This window comes from Panulirus ornatus, chromosome 30 (assembly GCF_036320965.1).
Source record: "Panulirus ornatus isolate Po-2019 chromosome 30, ASM3632096v1, whole genome shotgun sequence".
Taxonomy (NCBI): domain Eukaryota; kingdom Metazoa; phylum Arthropoda; class Malacostraca; order Decapoda; family Palinuridae; genus Panulirus; species Panulirus ornatus.
This window is the reverse complement of record NC_092253.1, coordinates 2,632,102-2,651,427: the sequence shown is the minus strand read 5'-3', so window position 1 is coordinate 2,651,427 and position 19,326 is coordinate 2,632,102. Positions and strand designations below refer to the sequence as shown.

The window sequence follows — 19,326 nt, the reverse complement described above, 5'->3', positions numbered from 1 at the left end:
TGAACATGAAATGGATGAGTTACCTTTGTGGTTGACCTATTGCATTTACTATATTAGTGACCGACACAGCTGCATATATGGGCTGAGAATAGGCAGGTAATTGGCTGAGGTAGAACATGAAAGAGTTGTAGGATTGGTGGTTGAGTATAGGGTAGGTGACATACTGTAGACAGAGGTGGAAGGAGGCCAGAGCACACCAGAAAGTCTGAGCAGCAGAGTGACTGGATCCAGGCTGCAGGGAGTAAATTGCCTCTTGTATTTCTCACTGTAAAAGAGATGTGAAACAGAACAGGTGGCAGGTAGGTGTAACTAATTGGGGGCAGGGAAGGAGCCAGGCGGTGTGCTAGTGTCCTTCATATTTCTTATAACAAAAGAGGTTCAATGAAACAGGTGGCGAGTAAGCATGAGTGAGAGGTGAGAGTGGTTACAGCACTAGCATAAGTGATAAGACTGCTTCTGCCAACTGGACAATAAACCTCAAGTGATTTCATAACCAGTGTGTTTAGTTATCTGGTGCTTTCCCTTGGATGGTTAAAGATATGAGGAGTCTGGTGTGTTTCTCCTGTGGATGGCTAGGTGTGTAGGGAGGTTTGGTGTTCTCCTGAGGATGACTAGAAGAGACTGGTGTAACCTACCTTGAGCAATGGTTCATGTGGAGACTGGGTGTTCGTATGTGGATGGTGTGAGGTGTTTATGTAGAACTTAGGATGGACTACTTGGTTCTGAAGTTTGTGGTGCCCTATAACTCAAGTTATAGCATATAGCTGTATTAGTTATCTTGAGGGACAGTGAAGGGTGTATATATGAGACAATGAAGTCTCAAGTCAGCCAGAACTGCTGGCTGGCCCAAGTTGATATCAGCCTGTGAATCTTTGAGCAGATGATTTGTTTTGTATTTTAGGATTAAGGTTTAGGTACATTGGTTTCTGAATATTTTGTTTTTAAGATTCTTTTTTAAGGAAATGAGTAGCTTCTTATTGAATGAGATTTCATATGGAACGTTAACTAGGAGACCCTAAAAACTGCACTAGAGTTGCCCTATGCTGGTGGCCTGTTAATGGAGAGGAATTAAAGGCTAAGAAGCAACTCTAGAGTTTACCAGTTATGGAGACAATTAGTTTGCCATGGCCACCCCCTTCCACCCCTTGAGGGAGTTGCTGAAAGGAACAGGCATCAGAGATAGATATTGTAATTATCTCTTCACATTTTTTAACATTTGAAATTCAGTGTTGGGTATGAAACACAATGTTACCATATGAATTTTTTGGTATTTTTCCTTTTGGCTGGGTCAGTACTGTTGCAATGGCCAAGAAATCCTTACAGCTAGTTCTCACTGTCAGAGCAACATATTAGAACTCAAAACTCCTAAATGGATTTATTGGATACCTTTGACTTGGCTTTGAGGCTAATGATGCTGAAAATGGATGGATTGAAATACAGCTTGATGTGCAGGAAACCATACTACATGTACCTTGCAAGAAAGTAGCTGTATGCCACCATTGGCTGCTTATTGGTCACGTAGATCAACATGCAAGATAATTGGCTAAATCGTATTTCCTTGGTTCAATATCACCAGTGGAAAATGACCCACAGCCATGTCAGTGTCATCTTTTCTTACACATTTCCATAAGGGTAAGAAAATCCTAGTCAGCATACTGTTTTGAGGTCAGCTTGTAATTTTCCTTGCAACCTGTTCTCATATTTAAGGGCATGATGTACAAAGAAATGTTAGTAAAGTGAAGATGTGTAGGTACTGTGTGCCATTGTATGTTTTCTTGTGCAAATGGTAATAAGAAATTAGCATAGACATTGTATGTAAATAGATGGACATAAGAACACAGTAGGGTTGAGGGACAAGTTAATTGGGAGGTAAGTTTGAATGGAGAAAAGCTGAAGGAAGTGAAGTGTTTTAGATATCTGGGAGTGAATTTAGCAGTGGATGGAACCATGGAAGTGGAAGCGAGTTACAGGGTGGGGGAGGGAGCGAAGGTTCTGTGAGTGTTGAAGAATGTGTGGAGGGTGAGGTCGTTATCTTGGAAAGTAAAAATGGGTATGTTTGAAGGAATAGTGTTGCCAACAATGTTATATGGTTATGAGGCATAGGCTATAGATAGGGTTTTGTGAAGGAGGGTGGATGTGTTGGAAATGAAATGTTTGAGGACAATATGTGGTGTGAGGTGGTTTGACAGAATATTTAATGAAAGGGTAAGAGAGATATATGTTAATAAAAAGAGTGTGGTTGAGAAAGCAGAAGAGGGTGTGTTAAAATGGTTTGGTCACACGGAGAGAATGAATGAGGAGAGGTTGGCAAAGAGGATATATGTGTCAGAGGTGGAGAGAATGAGGAGAAGCGGGAGACCAAATTGGAGGTTGAAGGATGGAGTGAAAAAGATTTTGAGCGATCCGGGCTTGAACATACAGGAGGGTGAAAGGCATGCAAGGAATAGAGTTAACTGTAATGATGTGGTGTACTGGGGTGGACGTGCTGTCATTGTATTGAACCAGGGCATGTGAAGCGTCTGGGGTAAACCATGGAAAGTTTTGTAGGTCCTGGATGTGGAAAGGGAGCTGTGGTTTCGGTGCATTACACGTGACAGCTAGAGACTAAATGTGAATGAATGTGGCCTTTGTTGTCTTTCCCTAGTGCTACCTCGTGGGGGATGCTATTTCATGTGTGGCGGGGTGGCGACAGAAATGGATGAAGGCAGCAAGTATGAATATGTACATGTTTACATATGTATATGTCTGTGTATGTATATGTATGTATGCATTGAAATGTATTGGTATGTATATGTGCATGTAGGCATTTATGTATATACATGTGTATGTGTGTTGGTTGGGCCATTCTTTCGTCTGTTTCCTTGTGCTACCTCGCTAATGAGGGAGATGGCGATTAAGTATAATGAATAGATAAGTATAATGAACACAGTAGAAAAGAGAACAGTAAAATTGTAGGGTAAACTCAAGTGAAGGTGTTTGTATAAGATACCCATAAACAGATAGTTTTATGCCTTTCAGCACTTACTACCCTAAAACTTTGAGCATGCTTGTTTATCAGGCTTGTAAGTATAGTGCTTATGATATTTTGCTGTTAATTTGTAATGACGTACTTTATGTGTATAGATTGTAATATCCTTTACTGTTTGCACCTATGTTTCACAAGATATTTGAAGTGAAGGTATGTGAATGATATGTAAGTAATCAGAAATTGGACTACAATACCTTATATATGTCTATGAATGAACATGTGAATGTAGACATTAGAAAATATTAAAAGATTGTACTAGAAACTGTAAAGGGAAGGTTTGTATATGAAACTGTGAAAACATGAATGAATCATGCACCTTGCAGCATCTACCTGTATAAAATGTCAAGGTAGATGGCTTACCATGCTTGTTAGTAAAGTTTTACTGTATTTTTATGTATATTTTTTTGATGTAATGTTGAACTGTAATATTGAATTTTTTTTATAAATGTTGTTAAAGGAATAGTAACCTCAGGTTTTAATTCTGCAGTAGTAAATGGGTTGATAGAAGTGCACACAAGTATGGATAATAAACCACACAACATAACATATGTCACTAAGGAGGAGAATTAAGGAAATTTTATGTTACTTTTGATATTTTTTCCTTTGAAATATTGCTGTAATATTTTTTGTTTTGAATTTTTTTGATCAGGTTTGATATTAAAGAACAGTTTTTTTGGATAGACTTTGGTAAGTGAATAGCAAGAGTAAAGAAAATTGTATTTCCATTTTAATTTGAATATTCACAATTTCCATTTGTTTTACTAGGTGCGGATGTCATGGGATTCAGATATTGCTCTATTGGAAGGAGAGGAGATTGTTGTAGAAGTGCTGGAGAAATTTCCTGTCACAACCTCCATATCTCATAACTTTGTAAGTATGTAATACAAGTTCTGGTAATGGTAAAAAGGGAAAACCTTATCTGATATATCGAAGACCCAGTTTTCAAAATAGGTATGAGTTACTCAAAAATGTTGGTTCCTGATGACCACTGTGATCTCATATTAACCACTTAAACTTGCCCCTTGTCTTTGCTACATTTGATAAGACTCCTTACATCACCTGACATCATATGTGTGAACTATCTTCAAGTCTGTATGTAGCTTAGCCTCCTCCTTTGGAAATGTCCACAGCAAATAGTCATTCTATATGAAATGCACAGACAAACAACTGTATCCCTTTACCACCTCATTTATGTTTCCTTTCCAACCTTGAGAACCTCATTTTTCAGATTGTATGAAAAAGTATTTAACTATGCAAAGATGATTATTATGAATGGAAAAAAATAACTTCAAAAGTATATTTCACCCACTGCTTTTGCTCTGAAAATGTCTTGAAGTTTTGGAGTTGTGTCAGAGCAACATTTGTAAAAGTGATTGCGTGAGGCTCAAGTATCAAGCTGAGTTGCCACTCTGCTGTTTTATCTTTTTTTTACCTTCACTAGAAAACTGATTGTTGATTCTTAATATGTTTCATTGCATATTATGATTTCTTATTTATTATTAATGATTCACTGATAATTTTTCATAACATCAATATTATAAAACTAGAATTACTTGTTGAACCTGTCATGTGGTGTTATTAAGGTCTAGTAGGTGCTGGCAACAATTCCTTATTTGTGTTAGAAACACCTTCCCTTGCCTCATCTTGGTCATTTTTCAATTGTGGAAGAACTTGTGAATAGAAAAGAATTAAGCATGGAATGTGCAAGACATTTGTGTGGAGTGCTTGTCCCAAAACAGATGCTTCACTTTTGAACCCAAGTGTATAGATTGGGATAGGTGAGAAAATAAGAACAGAAATGGATAACTTGCGTAATGCAGTATAGTTTGAGATTAGTTGGATCAGTAGAAGGAATGCAGAGAGTTTATATAGATAGACAGATTTGATACTGTTCCATTCATCCCCTTCTAAGTAGAATATCAGTTACTAACTCAGTGACAGAGTTTTCAGCTACCCACTTTGGTCTGCTTTTCAAGATTTTTAGACCTTGTTAAATAACTTAAATGTTTCCAGTCTGTTTATTTCTGCACCACAGGTGCAGAAATAAACCATGATATTTGTATATGGAACAATGTGATTGTGGTTTTTCTTTTCAGTGCACATCTCTCAGAATTTTCTAGACTAAGGAATATTATATGCCCTCTGATATTTTCAGATCAGAAGAACTTTTTTCTCCTTGGCATTCTGTGATAACTGTCGAAGACTATTATTCCACGGGTTCGTTTGCCGCACGTGTGGCTATCGTTTTCACCAACGTTGTTCTGTAGGGGTACCAACATTATGTCAACAGGATCAGCGCATTACCAACAATATTTACCAGCAGTAAGCTTCTTATACCTGGTCTGTTGTTTTGTTTCCTTTGTGTCATAGCTAATACAACCTTCTCCATGTAGATGTAATTTTATGAGTGTTTCAGTTTCTTAAGAAAGGGGATGGCTTATTATTTAGTTAATTAGGATTTCCAATTTATGTATGGATCATGATGGGGTGCAAGAGTCTTGGATAGAGGGGTGAGTATTCAGTCTGTAGGGGGTAAGGGTGCTTAGGAAGTGTATCAGAATTTGCTAACAAGTTTGAAATAGTGTTGAAAGGAGAAAGTTGAGAGTGATGTGAATAAAAGGAAGGTTATTAGGCTTAGCAGGGCAGAGGGACAGGTTAGGTGAGGTGAGTGAAGTGTTTTAGATACCTGGAAGTGGACATGGCAGTGAATGAAACCCTGGAAGCAGAAGTGAGTCAAAGGTTGGATGAGGGGGCAAAGGTCTTGGAGCATAGAGGATTGTGTGGAAAGAGGTCCTCATCCGGAAGGGCACAAATGGATATGTTTGAAGGTTCAGTAATTCCATTGGTGTAGTATGAATATGAGGCACTGGTTGTTGATAAGTGTTGGAAATGAAATGTTTGAGGATGATATGTGGTGTGAGATGATTTGATTGAGTAAATGATAAAAGGTTGAAAGGGGAAGAGAGAGATGTGGTAGTAAGAAGAGTGTAGTTGTGAGAGCTGAGGAGGCTGTGTTGAAATGGTTTTGGACATACATAAAAGATGAGTGAGGAATGGTTGACAAAGAATTTATATGTATTAAAAGTGGAGAGGAGAAGGAGAATGGGGGGACCATACTGGAGATGGTAGTATGGAGTGAAAAATGTTTTGATTGGTTGGGACATCCAGGAGGGTGAAAGGCATGCACAGGATATAGTGAAATGGAACGTGTAATATACAGGGAGCAATGTTCTATTATTGGACTAGATCAGGCCAAGTGAAGTGGTTGGGGGAAACCATGGAAAGGTCTGTTGAGAGGAGGCTATGGTTTTGGTGCACTGCACGTGACAGAGAATGGACATGAATGAATGTGGCCTTTTGTCATATGTTCCTGGCACTACCTCGCGAATGTGGGAAATATGAAAGAAGCCATTGTTGTACATACGTTAAATGAATATTGATTTCACTGAGATCACGAGTGAATGTGAAGCACATGTGAATATGAGGATTATGAAAAAATTTCTTTTATTTTCAGTTTATTAGCATCTCATCAAGCTAACCCTGCTGGAATATTGACAACCACGGGTTATGGTGTACCCCCTGGTGTCCAACCTCCTTTGATAGGTCCATATGGTAGTCAGTACCCTGGTCCCTATGGTAGTCATTATATGGAAGGTTACCGAGGTCAGTACCCTGCACACTATGGTGGTGGGGGAGGAGGGCAGGCACCACCCACGCTTCCTCGACCTGCCCCAGCACCTCTAGCTCCCCGCGACCGTTCGTCCTCTGCACCCAATGTCTGCATTAATTTGGTCAACACTAGTACCCCCTCTGATGCCACATCCCTAGCAGAATTTGCTCATAGGATGGGCAGGAACTACAATCCTACAAGTCCAGGTTTGTGTCTTTGGAACATTAATAAATTGCTAATGATATTTGATGAGAATTTTGTCAGACAGAAAGTTAAAGAATGAATGGCTCTTTCTTCGTGGAGCTGGCTTTTACACTGGTTTAGTGGTTGTACTATGGATGTAATAATTCAGAAGCAGCATGTAAGCCAACATTTTGCTGTACTGAAAACAGAAATGGGGTTTTCATCAGACTATTGGTCTCATGTAACCTCATGGTCATGTTAAAGAACATGATGAATGATCTCATCTTAGGTCTTACATATGTGGTAACTATAAAGCTCATTAGGTCTTATATGGTAACTATAAAGTTCTGTAGGTCTTACATATATGGTAACTAAAGCTTTGTGGATCTTACATATATGGTAACTATAAAGCTGCTGTACATTACAGTGAGTGAAATTTTTTATTTGGTATTTTTGCCAGGTTTTAGGCTCAGATTACTGTAGTTAACTTTGGATGTTGAATTCAGGATGACAGTTGGTAGCTGCTTTTGACCAAATTGAGAATGGAGATGTAGTCAAACTTTGTGTTCTCACTTTGGCCAGTACCAGCAGTACGTATAACAATTTATCAATTCCTAGCTCCATATTCACATTGAAAAGCTCCAACTATTGATCTAAGTTAGTGCATATATGGTTGATATGGAAATGCTTGACATTATAAAGAGAAAAATGGTAAGCATAGTAGTTTTGTTGATTTAAGACTGAAAATTGATTGATGATGGTGTGCATGTCTTTATGAAGGCACAGAGAGTGATTACAAACTTATGTGGTGCTATATTGAGCTCCTTCTGAATGAAGATGAACTGGTGAAGACAAAGTTCTTGATGACTGGCTGGTAACTTAGTGTGTTGTCCTGCTGATTCTGTGTGGCATCTTAGACTCACAGTGAAAGTGAAGTACTCCTAGGAAGAGATACAGCATTTCTAAAAGCCTAGAGAAGTACTTCGATGTGTAGTGCTGCTAATTCTCATCAGAATCTTTAACCCACAATGAATGTATGGTTCCACTTATTTTAGATATCAAAGCATTTTTAATGTCTTCTTTAGGATTAAAAAGCAAAAGGGATTTGAATAGTGTCTTAACTCAATTATATGACAGCCTTTGTATGTTTACACTAAAAATATGTCAGGTTGGATGTGCTGCACAAGTATGGAAATCTTGTTGCTTGTGGCTCATATTGTTTCTTTCACACATTCCATGTACATATTTTAGAGCAGTCAGTCTTTTGTCACTTCAGCGTCCTGTTCTTGACTTTTTTATCATCTATTGTGTATATTCCTGAATTAGCATGGTTGTCTTGAATGTAAGGGGTTTATACAATCATAGATTTTGTATGTATTGATATTACTGTAATAATTTTTTTTTTTTGTACTTGATGTTCATCCATGCATGTGTCTGCAGTTGAACTGATATAACCAATGAACAGAAAACAAACTTATGAAAATAGAGTGACTGTCTTCTTCCTTAGTTAAGGATCAGTTTCGTACCTCCTAATTTACAAGATGAAAATGTGTTCGTCTTTAGTTAACTACATGGTTTGTCTGTCAGTTTTGAGATGCCATCGTGAGATGAAACAGATTTCTTATTCATTGTTTGAATGTTATTAGAGAAAGATGTTACTTCATAAAGGCTAGGCTGCAGAATAACACAATTCAGTTTTGAATAGAGTTGTTAGAATTTTAATCATGTTTGTGTTTAGTCGCTGGAAAAGTGTTGAATCCCTGTGAATCATGATTAGTATCATGTATTTAAGACTTATATTTCAGTAAGTCAGATAAAAGACAGAGAGTGAAGAGCAGTTTAAAGTGTTGGTGCTTTGGTTTCTGCTCCTTTAAGCTATTTGCCAAGCTGCCAACCATTATGTTTTTGCTGTATTTGTTATGTTTTTTGAGATAAATATGGGAGTGCAATTTTTCTTCATAAAATACTTTTTTTTTTCAATTCTCATTGTATGTTCATGTATTGTACTTGTGTATGTAATGTATGGGAAGCTCACAGGGTTGCACTGTTCAATATATAGTGTATGTTCTCATTGCACACTCAAGTACTAATACAGTGTACAAAATGACAGTTGGATGTTGCTTAGTTTTCAACCATTTAATGTAAATAACCGCACAAGCTCACAGCAGAGCCAAAGATGAGAGAAATTTTAGTCTGGTAAGGTACACACAAACATTATTTATCAGATTTCCTCACTAAGAAAGTGTATAGCTGTGCTTAAGAAAAAAAAAAAACAGAGTTTTCATCGCATGAAGTTCAGTGAAGGGCTTATGTAGAATTGCAAACCGGCAACCACTGCTTATAACAAAAAGCTCTATATCCAGGACTGAATGTGTTTGGACAAACAAACATTAGAACCTCTGGTGACTTAGTTATTAGACCAAAAATGAAACACTACTGACTAGATACTTTGTTGGCTTTAAAGTAAACAATTGTGGACCATCTTCATGTAGATGAATGAATGGAGATAACAGCTTGAGCACTGGACATTACAATTTCCTGTATTGCACGTATTTGTAAGTTTCATTTTGCAAAATTCCTTTTTTCTTTTTACTCAGAATTCCTTTTTTTTTGCCATCTTTGTTTTTTGTTTTTGTTTGTCAAGGTTGGCAGCTCTGTATTTACTTTCACATGTCTGGTTGTGAAAGATGTACAAAAGAGGAGGGAAAGGAATAGAAGAAAGTATGAGGGAGTTTTATGATGAAGTACATGAATTAGCATGAGGCTTTTCATTTTGATTGAAGACAACTAAATACTTTCACAATATGCATGTTCCTGATGTTAACCAGGCATAAACATTTGCATGATATGGCAACAGGCTTGCAGTTTTTTATGATATTACATCAGGCTAGCAGTTTTGTGCTGCTCTGATATTTGCCGCTCCCATCAGCCACATCTCTTCTTTTACTTATACTTCCTCGGTTAATGTCCCAGTTTCTTTCAAGACATCATTCGTATCTTTGTCTTTTGCCACCCCTTGATGGGAGTTCCCGGAGGGAACAGGCATCAGAGATATAGATAGATAGATAGATAGAGGGTCATTTTGATGTTTGTGCAGTTATTTGAGAACTGAAACATTTAGGTCCTCTTTTGTCTTATTTCTCATTCTTTCACTCTCCTTAGTATTCTTATCTCCTTACTGGCTACTTGATTCCATTTTTTTATTTTTCTTTCCTATTGACCTGGCCTCTAATCCATATGGTAATGTTAGTCTCAGGATTGATGTTTATGAAAGCTGTACTCTTAGGTGGCGTATTTTATTTTTAGATTGGGGAATTAAAAGTTTTATGATATTTTTGTACTTTTATTGTTGATATCTATCATTACTTTTGATTTACTTCATTAATTTTAACTCGTAGACTGTAAAAGTTGAAGCCAGGTCCAGCTTCTGCTTGTCCTAGAATGTTTTTAAGTCCTTTCAGTTTCTACTGATTTGACACCCACATAGAATTATTTGGTTCTAGTTACTGTCCTTTAAAAGGTCTGATGGTGGAGTGTGCTGCATTATAATGACGTTGATGAAATACTTCAAATGTAATCTTGAGCTTTTGATGTTCATCAGCAGTTACCTAATGGAATACATAATAGATGCCAAGAACATGACTAAGAAGAAACCTTGCATCCATCCCTGAAATGGTTATTGTGCCATCATTTTCTTCTCCATAGAATATCAGTACATTCCTTGGCCTCTTTTTACATGTTGGACTAGTCTTAATCTTCTTTGTACTTCTCAGTGTCTCTGAGTTTTATTATCTATTGTTGGTATGTGTCAGGTAGAGTTACTAAGTTGTAATAATTTTTCCTCATTTGTTGTCACTCCATGTCCAGACCATTTTGGCACACTGTCTTCAGCTATCTCAAGTGCACTTTATAACCATACCTCCCTCTTACACTTTTAGCATTTATTTGATCAAACACCTCACTCCATATATTGTCCCCAAATATGTCATTTCCAAGACATCCATGCCTCTCCAAACATTCTCATCTGTAGCCCATACTTCACAGCCATACAAGGTCTTTGGGACTGCTGTATCCTCAAACATATCCTTTTTCACCCTCCCAGATAATGACTTCAAATTTCACATATTCCTCAAAGCTCCCTGGACCTTCAACCCCTCACCCACTCTGTGACCCACTTACATTTCCATAGCTCCATTTGCTCCCAAGTTCATTTTCTGATATATTAACCATCCTGCTTCCTGCAAATTTTCTCCATTCAAACTCACACCTAACTAACCCATCTCTTTTCATTGCTAAACTTAATAACCTTGCTCTTATTCACATATACTCTCAACTTCCTCCTTTCTCACACATTCTCCCAAACAGACACCAACTTCTGCAGTTTCTCTTTCAAATCTGCCACCAGTGCTGTGTCATCAGCAAACAACAGATTTACTTCCTAGGCCTCTCTCACCCCCTTGTATGTTACAAAATTATTCATCAATCAATCTTGAAGGGGTACTTACCTGATTCATAGGAAATATAACCACTATTTTGTAAGTTTTGGACAGTTTCTTAAGAAGAGAACTTCAGTAGCCAATCACTTTGGAAAGAAGTTAGTTACATTGTTTAGATGGTTTGATTACTTTTCAGTGGTTGTCAGACTTCCATAACTGACATGCTCAGCATGCATACATTCATCATCACAGCTTTTTCTGAGAACAGAAATGTCTCATAGTTAGTATCAGTTTTCTTGTTTGTTGTTTCTTATTGTTGTGACAGTGTTCCTGTAGGAATTGAAATAGTGCAAGTTTCATCTTAATATATTTTAATCATAAATAATGTTTGATGTCATCAGCTATTTTTCAAGGCTTCATTTTTCAGATTTATTATAGATGCCAATTAGAAATATTTAATGTGCTTGAAATTTTTGATGATGCTTTTGATGCTGTTATATATTAAAACTGACCCTATTAGAATAAGATATGTGAAGTGTTATTTTTTAGTGCTAACTCTTGGGTCAAAGGTGACTTAGGAGGTTTGTCAACCCGACTTTGTTATATAATGGGAAATGTGTGTAAAATGTATAAATTAATCATGATTGTTTACTGCTTAGCTTTGCATGTTTTGTGCTGTCTTGTTTAATATTGCTGAAGTGGGTTGTTTTGCATTGTGATGCTAACATACTTTTTGATCATTGTGCCATTTTATGCACAAAATTGTGAAACAGGTCTTGTATTATTAAGAAGTAATCATAATAACAGAATTGATACATCTAGTTTTGCCTGGGTGATAGAAACTGATATTTTGAATGGCATATCAAAGAATATAGACTTAAATGAAGATTCTTTAATTTGGGGAAATAAGCTTTAAGATAAAACCACTGGCATTCTCCCTTGTTGGGAAGGGCAGACAGCTATTAGGACATTAATAAAGTATAATGTTAATTAATGTATTAATGCATATCGACTCCCCTGGGAAGATTTCATGTGTTGGTGTTGTGTAGTAGAGCATTGTAAATATCCCTTAACTTACTTGTGTCCATAGGGATTAAGTTGATGTTTACTCCAGTTGTTTTCAGTTGTATGTGTCTCCACCAGTTCACATTGCCTGTCACTTTAACCAAGTTATTCACAGCTACGTTTATTTTCATCATCTACTTAGAGTTTGTCATTGTTCATCAAAGACTTTGACAAGCTAATCCCAAGTTATAAGGAAAGATGCCTCTGGAGTCACCTAGCATTGCCTTCCTATCAGCATTGATATGACAATGTATTATATCTATAAAAACATCATTCAGTCACATTTTTTATGTTTTGATATTCCCTTTGCATTTGCTCTTTCTCATTTTCTGCAGGTAATTGCGCCTCAGTGATTGCCTTTATTCTTGTTTGAATATTGATTGAATCTCTTTCATTAGGAAAAGCATTTTCACTTTTTTATTTCCTGCTATCTCACATGAGGCCCTTATACATGTAGATGGATCAGATATCCTCAAGCATGTTATCATTTCATCACTGTTCACTGCACCCTCATGCTCTATAGCATATTGATACACTATTTTTCAATGAAAGCTCTAATTAGACACGTAGAAGATATAATCTTTTGGTATAATTGGTATTTTTTATTTGTATTTTAAGTGTCTTTTCTACATTTGACTGTCAGATATGAATATACTGCTTATTCAAAATGATATGATGAACGAATGGATGTCATCATGGAACAGATCTCAAGCACTGCTTGTTACCGAACAACAACAAGCACATGGTTTTGCTCTTGTAAACAGAATGCTTACCAAGAGATGTGCATAAATTTGCAGTAATATTGTGGTGTCAGTCTCAGTTATCTGCTACATTTTCCTCTTCTTTGGAGGAAATATCTCATGGCAATAAGAATATGTTAGCCATAAATGTACCCACAGAATCTGATGTTTGCATGGGGAGCACCCTCTGTTTTCTCCCAAGATGAAAATTCTCTGAAAGGTAAATAAAGCCAATCAAGGTATGTTACTGGTGCCATAGAACAGGTTTTGGCTTCAGCTTTAAGCAGGACAGAAAAAGAAATAATTTACAACTAACTATGGCTGTCTTCTATTGATGAGGATGTTTCTGATTAGTTTCACATTGTTCTCTGATATTTTTTTAAGGAGTGAAATAACCTTTCACAGCAGTCAGTGGGGCACCATGGAAAAATATGTTTTAGTTGACTACCCAACACATGGGTGAGGTTTGATGGCTGACATAGACCATGAGCCAGTTACTTTGAGCATAAAAGGGGATAGCATTCTAGGCTACCATGTTAGGCTTTCAAGTTTCAGTGTATTTTACTAACATTTTGATTTTTATATGGATTTAGGATTGTTGTTGGCTCTGAAAATTGGTACTCTTCTTTAACTGTTTTTGAGGATGCTCTTGGCTGGTCAGATTTAACAGGGCTAGTACTAGTCAGCTTCAGACTTTCATCAGCTTCTGAGTATATTTGTTGTCAGTTCATATTTGCCCTCCTATAATATAATTTTTTCTTTTGCTTTGGACCCATTTTAGCATTTTTCTTAATTTACCAGGAATAATTTACCAGAAGCTGCAGAAGCTGGTGACTGAGTTTGGTAAAGTGTGTGAAAGAAGAAAGTTAAGAGTAAATGTGAATAAGAGCAAGGTTATTAGGTACAGTAGGGTTGAGGGTCAAGTCAATTGGGAGGTGAGTTTGAATGGAGAAAAACTGGAGGAAGTGAAGTGTTTTAGATATCTGGGAGTGGATCTGGCAGCGGATGGAACCATGGAAGCGGAAGTGGATCATAGGGTGGGGGAGGGGGCGAAAATTCTGGGAGCCTTGAAGAATGTGTGGAAGTCGAGAACATTATCTCGGAAAGCAAAAATGGGTATGTTTGAAGGAATAGTGGTTCCAACAATGTTGTATGGTTGCGAGGCGTGGGCTATGGATAGAGTTGTGCGCAGGAGGATGGATGTGCTGGAAATGAGATGTTTGAGGACAATGTGTGGTGTAAGGTGGTTTGATCGAGTAAGTAATGTAAGGGCAAGAGAGATGTGTGGAAATAAAAAGAGCATGGTTGAGAGAGCAGAAGAGGGTGTTTTGAAATGGTTTGGGCACATGGAGAGAATGAGTGAGGAAAGATTGACCAAGAGGATATATGTGTCGGAGGTGGAGGGAACGAGGAGAAGAGGGAGACCAAATTGGAGGTGGAAAGATGGAGTGAAGAAGATTTTGTGTTATCGGGGCCTGAACATGAAGGAGGGTGAAAGGAGGGCAAGGAATAGAGTGAATTGGAGTGATGTGGTATACCGGGGTTGACGTGCTGTCAGTGGATTGAATCAGGGCATGTGAAGCGTCTGGGGTAAACCATGGAAAGCTGTGTAGGTGTGTATATTTGCGTGTGTGGACGTATGTATATACATGTGTATTGGGGTGGGTTGGGCCATTTCTTTCGTCTGTTTCCTTGCGCTACCTCGCAAACGCGGGAGACAGCGACAAAGCAAAAAAAAAAAAAAATTTACCAGGAATTTTGGAGGGACTGCGAATTGCAATATTGACTGTATATGGATAAGACTTTGCAGAATGATAAAAGCAGAGCAGTTGATGAGCTTAGAAGGAGCTCAACTCCAGGACTGGATGGAATTCCTACTTACAGTCCTCTCTTGCAGATATTGCACTTGCACCCATCTTTGCTGTTTTACTCAGTTTAATTTCCTGATCCCATCATTCACTTCCCTTTCTTAAGCATCCACATCCCACCTTAAGCATGTCTCACACCTAACCAACAGATGTTAGCCCTGCCTTCTCAGATACCTTCCACATCCTTTCCTATGTGACTAATCACACACACTCACGCTCCCTTAATTCCAAATTCACTCACTTTCACCACTTCTTTTGTACACATCGTTTTTTCCATTAGTAAAGCTACTATAAATTTCACACTCCCCCGTTATTCTCTGATTAACAGATTCCATGTGCTTCCCCGGTTAGCACATACTCATCCAGTAGCATGTCCTTCCTGTGGATATCATTTAGCATATAATTTAGTGATGCCCATTGACCCAAGTCTCCCCTCACCCACATGTACTTTTGTATGCACATTTTTTAAACCAAGTATTCTTAATCACCATTCCTCTTTTAGCACATATCTCAGCAAGCCACCCCCTCCCCCCCCCCTTTTTTTTTTGACACCTGGACCCCATGTACCATATCAGTCACTCTAGTAATCAGGTCCTCAACTGCATTAAAACTGCAAGAGCACTTACTCACCTCCTCTCCAAGATCCCATTTCCTCTTCCCTCTTGTCAATACCAGGTGCATAAACACTGACAATCATCCACCTCTTTTAGTGTGCTTTAATTCAACCTTGGATCAGTCTTGAATTTACTTTCATACACTCTTGAACACAGTCCCGCAGTGCTTCCTTCATCAGAATTGTAAACTCCTCCTTTGTTTTCGACCTCTCACTAATCCTAGACTTTAACCCCCCGAACATTTTGAAACTATTCATTCTACCCCATCCCTTTCTACTTGATTTTACTCAGAGCTAGAACACCTAGTTTCCCTTCATTGAACATGGCACCTGTTTTTCCCTTCTCATCCTGGTTTGGTAAATGCCAATCCTGATTTCTCTCGTACAGCTGATTGTACATGCAGAAGCTTAGTTTAGTAGCACTAATCATAGTGCAATACAGAAACAGGCCGGTCTAACATCAAAGCTGTATTTCTTTTAGAATAGGTTTACCGTAGTTTCATTTGGTCATGCATATAGAAAGGAATTGATTTGTTTCCCAAGTCTGTTTTTATTATTTTTCAGACAGAGCTGCATTTTCACTTAAATGTAGCTGACTGTATTTCTCTGCTCACAAGATTTACTGAACTTTTTCAGTTTGCCGGTGGGGCATCCAATTGTAATGGACACATTTCTTGGTTCAAATATTATTGAATGACATTTGTGATATGATGTATGGTCTTTCATCATTTTTACAGAAGAGATAGTGTTATTGTTGAAAAAAGAATTGTGGATTGCACTTCTGTGAAATTCCATCATTGGTATTGTCTTTTGCTTGATATTTTAGATTGTTATGGATATAACACACAGTTGATAGGAAGACAATGCTTCACTGCTGGAACACCAGCCCAATTTTTTGTCATTCTAACCTCATCGTATTAAGCTGCCCCAAGAACTGGTCTGCATCTTTGTCACCCGTCTTGGTGTTTTTTTATAGTGAAGATTCTAGTTCATTTAAAACTGTATAGTGAAATTAGATGAACCTCAGATATCTTACTGCTTGATCAGGAACTTTTAAGATCAAGGCTCATATGTGGGAGTGTTACTGATCTATCATTCAGAATTGAGCCTTGATATTTTTGTTAGCTAATACTGTACTGCTATTTAAGGGGGAAGTGCCTAAATGTTTGTATGTTGCTAATGTGCATGTGCATGTCTCCCCTACCACGTGTTGCTGCTGTGTGCGCCTATGCTGCACGTCCACATGGCAATGTTGTTCTTCTGCTGGCCACTACTATGTGCAGGGGTCCACTTCTTTGGATCACCAACCTTCTACCTGCATGATGGTGGAAGGGGAACTTGGAGCCCTCCTACCCATATGACCCACATAGCGATGCCCTCCCCAGGGTATACAGCAGGGGGGGTTCTGGCACCACCACCACCTACCAGCCCCACCAGCAGTCCCACTCGACCAGTCCAGGGCTCACACTCAGCGCAGGCCTCACCCACTAACACTCTCAGGACTGTGCGACCCAGAGCTAGATCAGCTGACGAGTCTGTTTCAGGCAAAAAGGTAAGTTTTCAGATTTTTCAATGATACAGGTGTGAAAAAATAGTAGCAATAGAAATTCTAGCTTTTTAAGCTGTAAATTAGCAATTATTTCTATCTTTAAGATAGAAAAATTGTTCAACTCTCATGAGACTAATTTTGATCATTGGATTGCTTAAACAATATTTTGGGTATATATATCATGGCTTTGTCATTTATATCAGTGTAATTTTTTTGTGCATTTAGATTGATATAAGATGATTGAATGTTCTTGTGATTGACAAATAAAATTATGAAAAGATCAGACATGTCTTTCAGGATGGAAAAAGTCATTGTATGGAAAGAAATTTTAGCATGAAGATTGGCTGAGTCAGCATGTTTATAAATGAGAAGTGGGAGCTTAGAAGTTAAAGCTGTTCAGATGTGACAAGAGTAGGGAAGGTTTGAAATTCTAAGCATATGGGAGCATATTTAGTAGGGGTGATGGAATAAAGATTGAAATACTAAAGTTGAAAAGTTATGGAAATTAAAGGAGCTCCAAAGGAATTACTGTAGATATATGTGAGTGCAAAACATCATTGGAGAAAATTTGTTGTTTTGCCGGTACTGTCAGGCTCACCACTTGGCAGGGACAGTTCGCCATATACCTTGAAATGAACAAAAATCACTCATTTGGAATCGGGCTAAAAGGGGCCAAGCTAACACGAATGAAAATTTTTAGACTTCAACATTGGAACTCCTGAAGACAGGGGAGAACTGTCAAAGGAAGAAATTACTGTGGTTACTTGGTAGAAAATGTGAAGGAACTGAAATTGCGGCCAAGTTTAGCAGAGTCCCATCCACCAAAGCTATTGGAACTGAGCAGAGCACTGTAATAGAAACTGTCAAGAAATACCTCACTTCAATTAAGCAACAAGAAATGTGACCAGTTATGTTTATGCCAATACACGGACTTAACTCACACAAAACTAATGAAATCCTTTTTAGAAGTGGTTTGATTACTGAATCGAACATAGTATTTGTAAATTTCAGAGAGACTCACATTGAAGATCACATAAACAGTGGGGTTTTGAGCCTGAATTACAACTATATAAGTGGGACAAGAAAGGAAGGATGTATGGAGGAGTTGGGTTGTATTTTAAAGATTCTTGTATAAGATATGAGCCTCTGAATTTCTCAGTGTTACAAAAGTCATTCATCAAGGTTGAAAAACCTTACCTTGGTTATTTCCCAATCTACGAGTCAAAATATGCAAAGTGACAAGATTTTATTGAATGATTAAGAAATAAAGATCTTGTATCAACAACCCTGGTATCCATGTTCTAAATATATCTATCTCTCTATATCTCTGATGCCTGTTCTCTCAGGGAATTCCCATCAAGAGGTGGCCATGACAAAAGAGTCTCCAATTATCCCAGTCCTTACATGCCTCCCTCTTATACACCATTCCTTGCATTCTTTCTTTTTTCTCTTCCTCCAGTGTTCCTCCACCCAGTTTGCCCATGTCACAGGTGGTGTTCCACTCACACAACCTCTTTAATAGTAGTCATGCACTCTTCTTGTAAACTCCCAGTCTCGCATTCTTTCCACATGCTCAAACCACCTCAAAGTATTATGTTTCACCCATTCTACTGCTTCACAATTCATTCCCTTTGCTTCCCCTGCTATAACACATCTCTCATACACTCCCTTCATTTCTTTCTAAATTCCATCCAATCGCACCACTTGCTCTTCTCAGCTCATTTTCACAGCCTGGATTCTTGACCTTTGTGACTTATTTCATGTCCATGTTTTGTCTGCATAGGTCAGGATTGGGAGGACTATTATTGTAGCAAAGAATCCCACCAGAAGTAACATAAAGGAATAGCTGGAGAAAATGGAACTATTTTGTTGTGTGATAAGGCCTTTCTTAATCAGCAAATATCAGAAGTAGCCAGAAAAGATGACCTCATTAGAATTTCTTTAAAGCTTCTTGGGGAGAGGTAACTGTGGAGACAAGTCACCATATGTTCAACAACCTGAAGCTTCCCAACTTGTCCTGTCCTATGACTTATTGACATTCATCCTGAAACATGATCTTTGTTTGAATGACTTAAGTGTTTACCAAGACCAAGGGATCTTATGAGGAGCTAATTACTCTAAATAGACCAAACTTCGTCTCCCTGCTGTCCATCAGTTCAAACTTTGCACCAAAG

At 38.0% G+C, this 19,326-nt stretch overlaps 1 protein-coding gene across 3 annotated transcripts in view; it reads left to right on the top strand.

Annotated features, from left to right (window-relative positions):
• The window catches only part of Raf (Raf oncogene), a 52,811-nt gene that overhangs the window by 11,357 nt on the left and 22,128 nt on the right, over window positions 1–19,326 (top strand). The window contains exons 5-8 of one of the 3 annotated variants that reach the window (XM_071679547.1): window positions 3,794–3,898; window positions 5,184–5,350; window positions 6,543–6,904; window positions 16,998–17,155. In XM_071679547.1, the coding sequence (XP_071535648.1) occupies window positions 3,794–3,898; window positions 5,184–5,350; window positions 6,543–6,904; window positions 16,998–17,155 (792 nt within the window). Of the gene's footprint in view, window positions 1–3,793; window positions 3,899–5,183; window positions 5,351–6,542; window positions 6,905–16,886; window positions 17,156–19,326 lie in introns of all 3 variants that reach the window. The other 2 variants (XM_071679546.1, XM_071679545.1) reach the window with 2 other exon arrangements.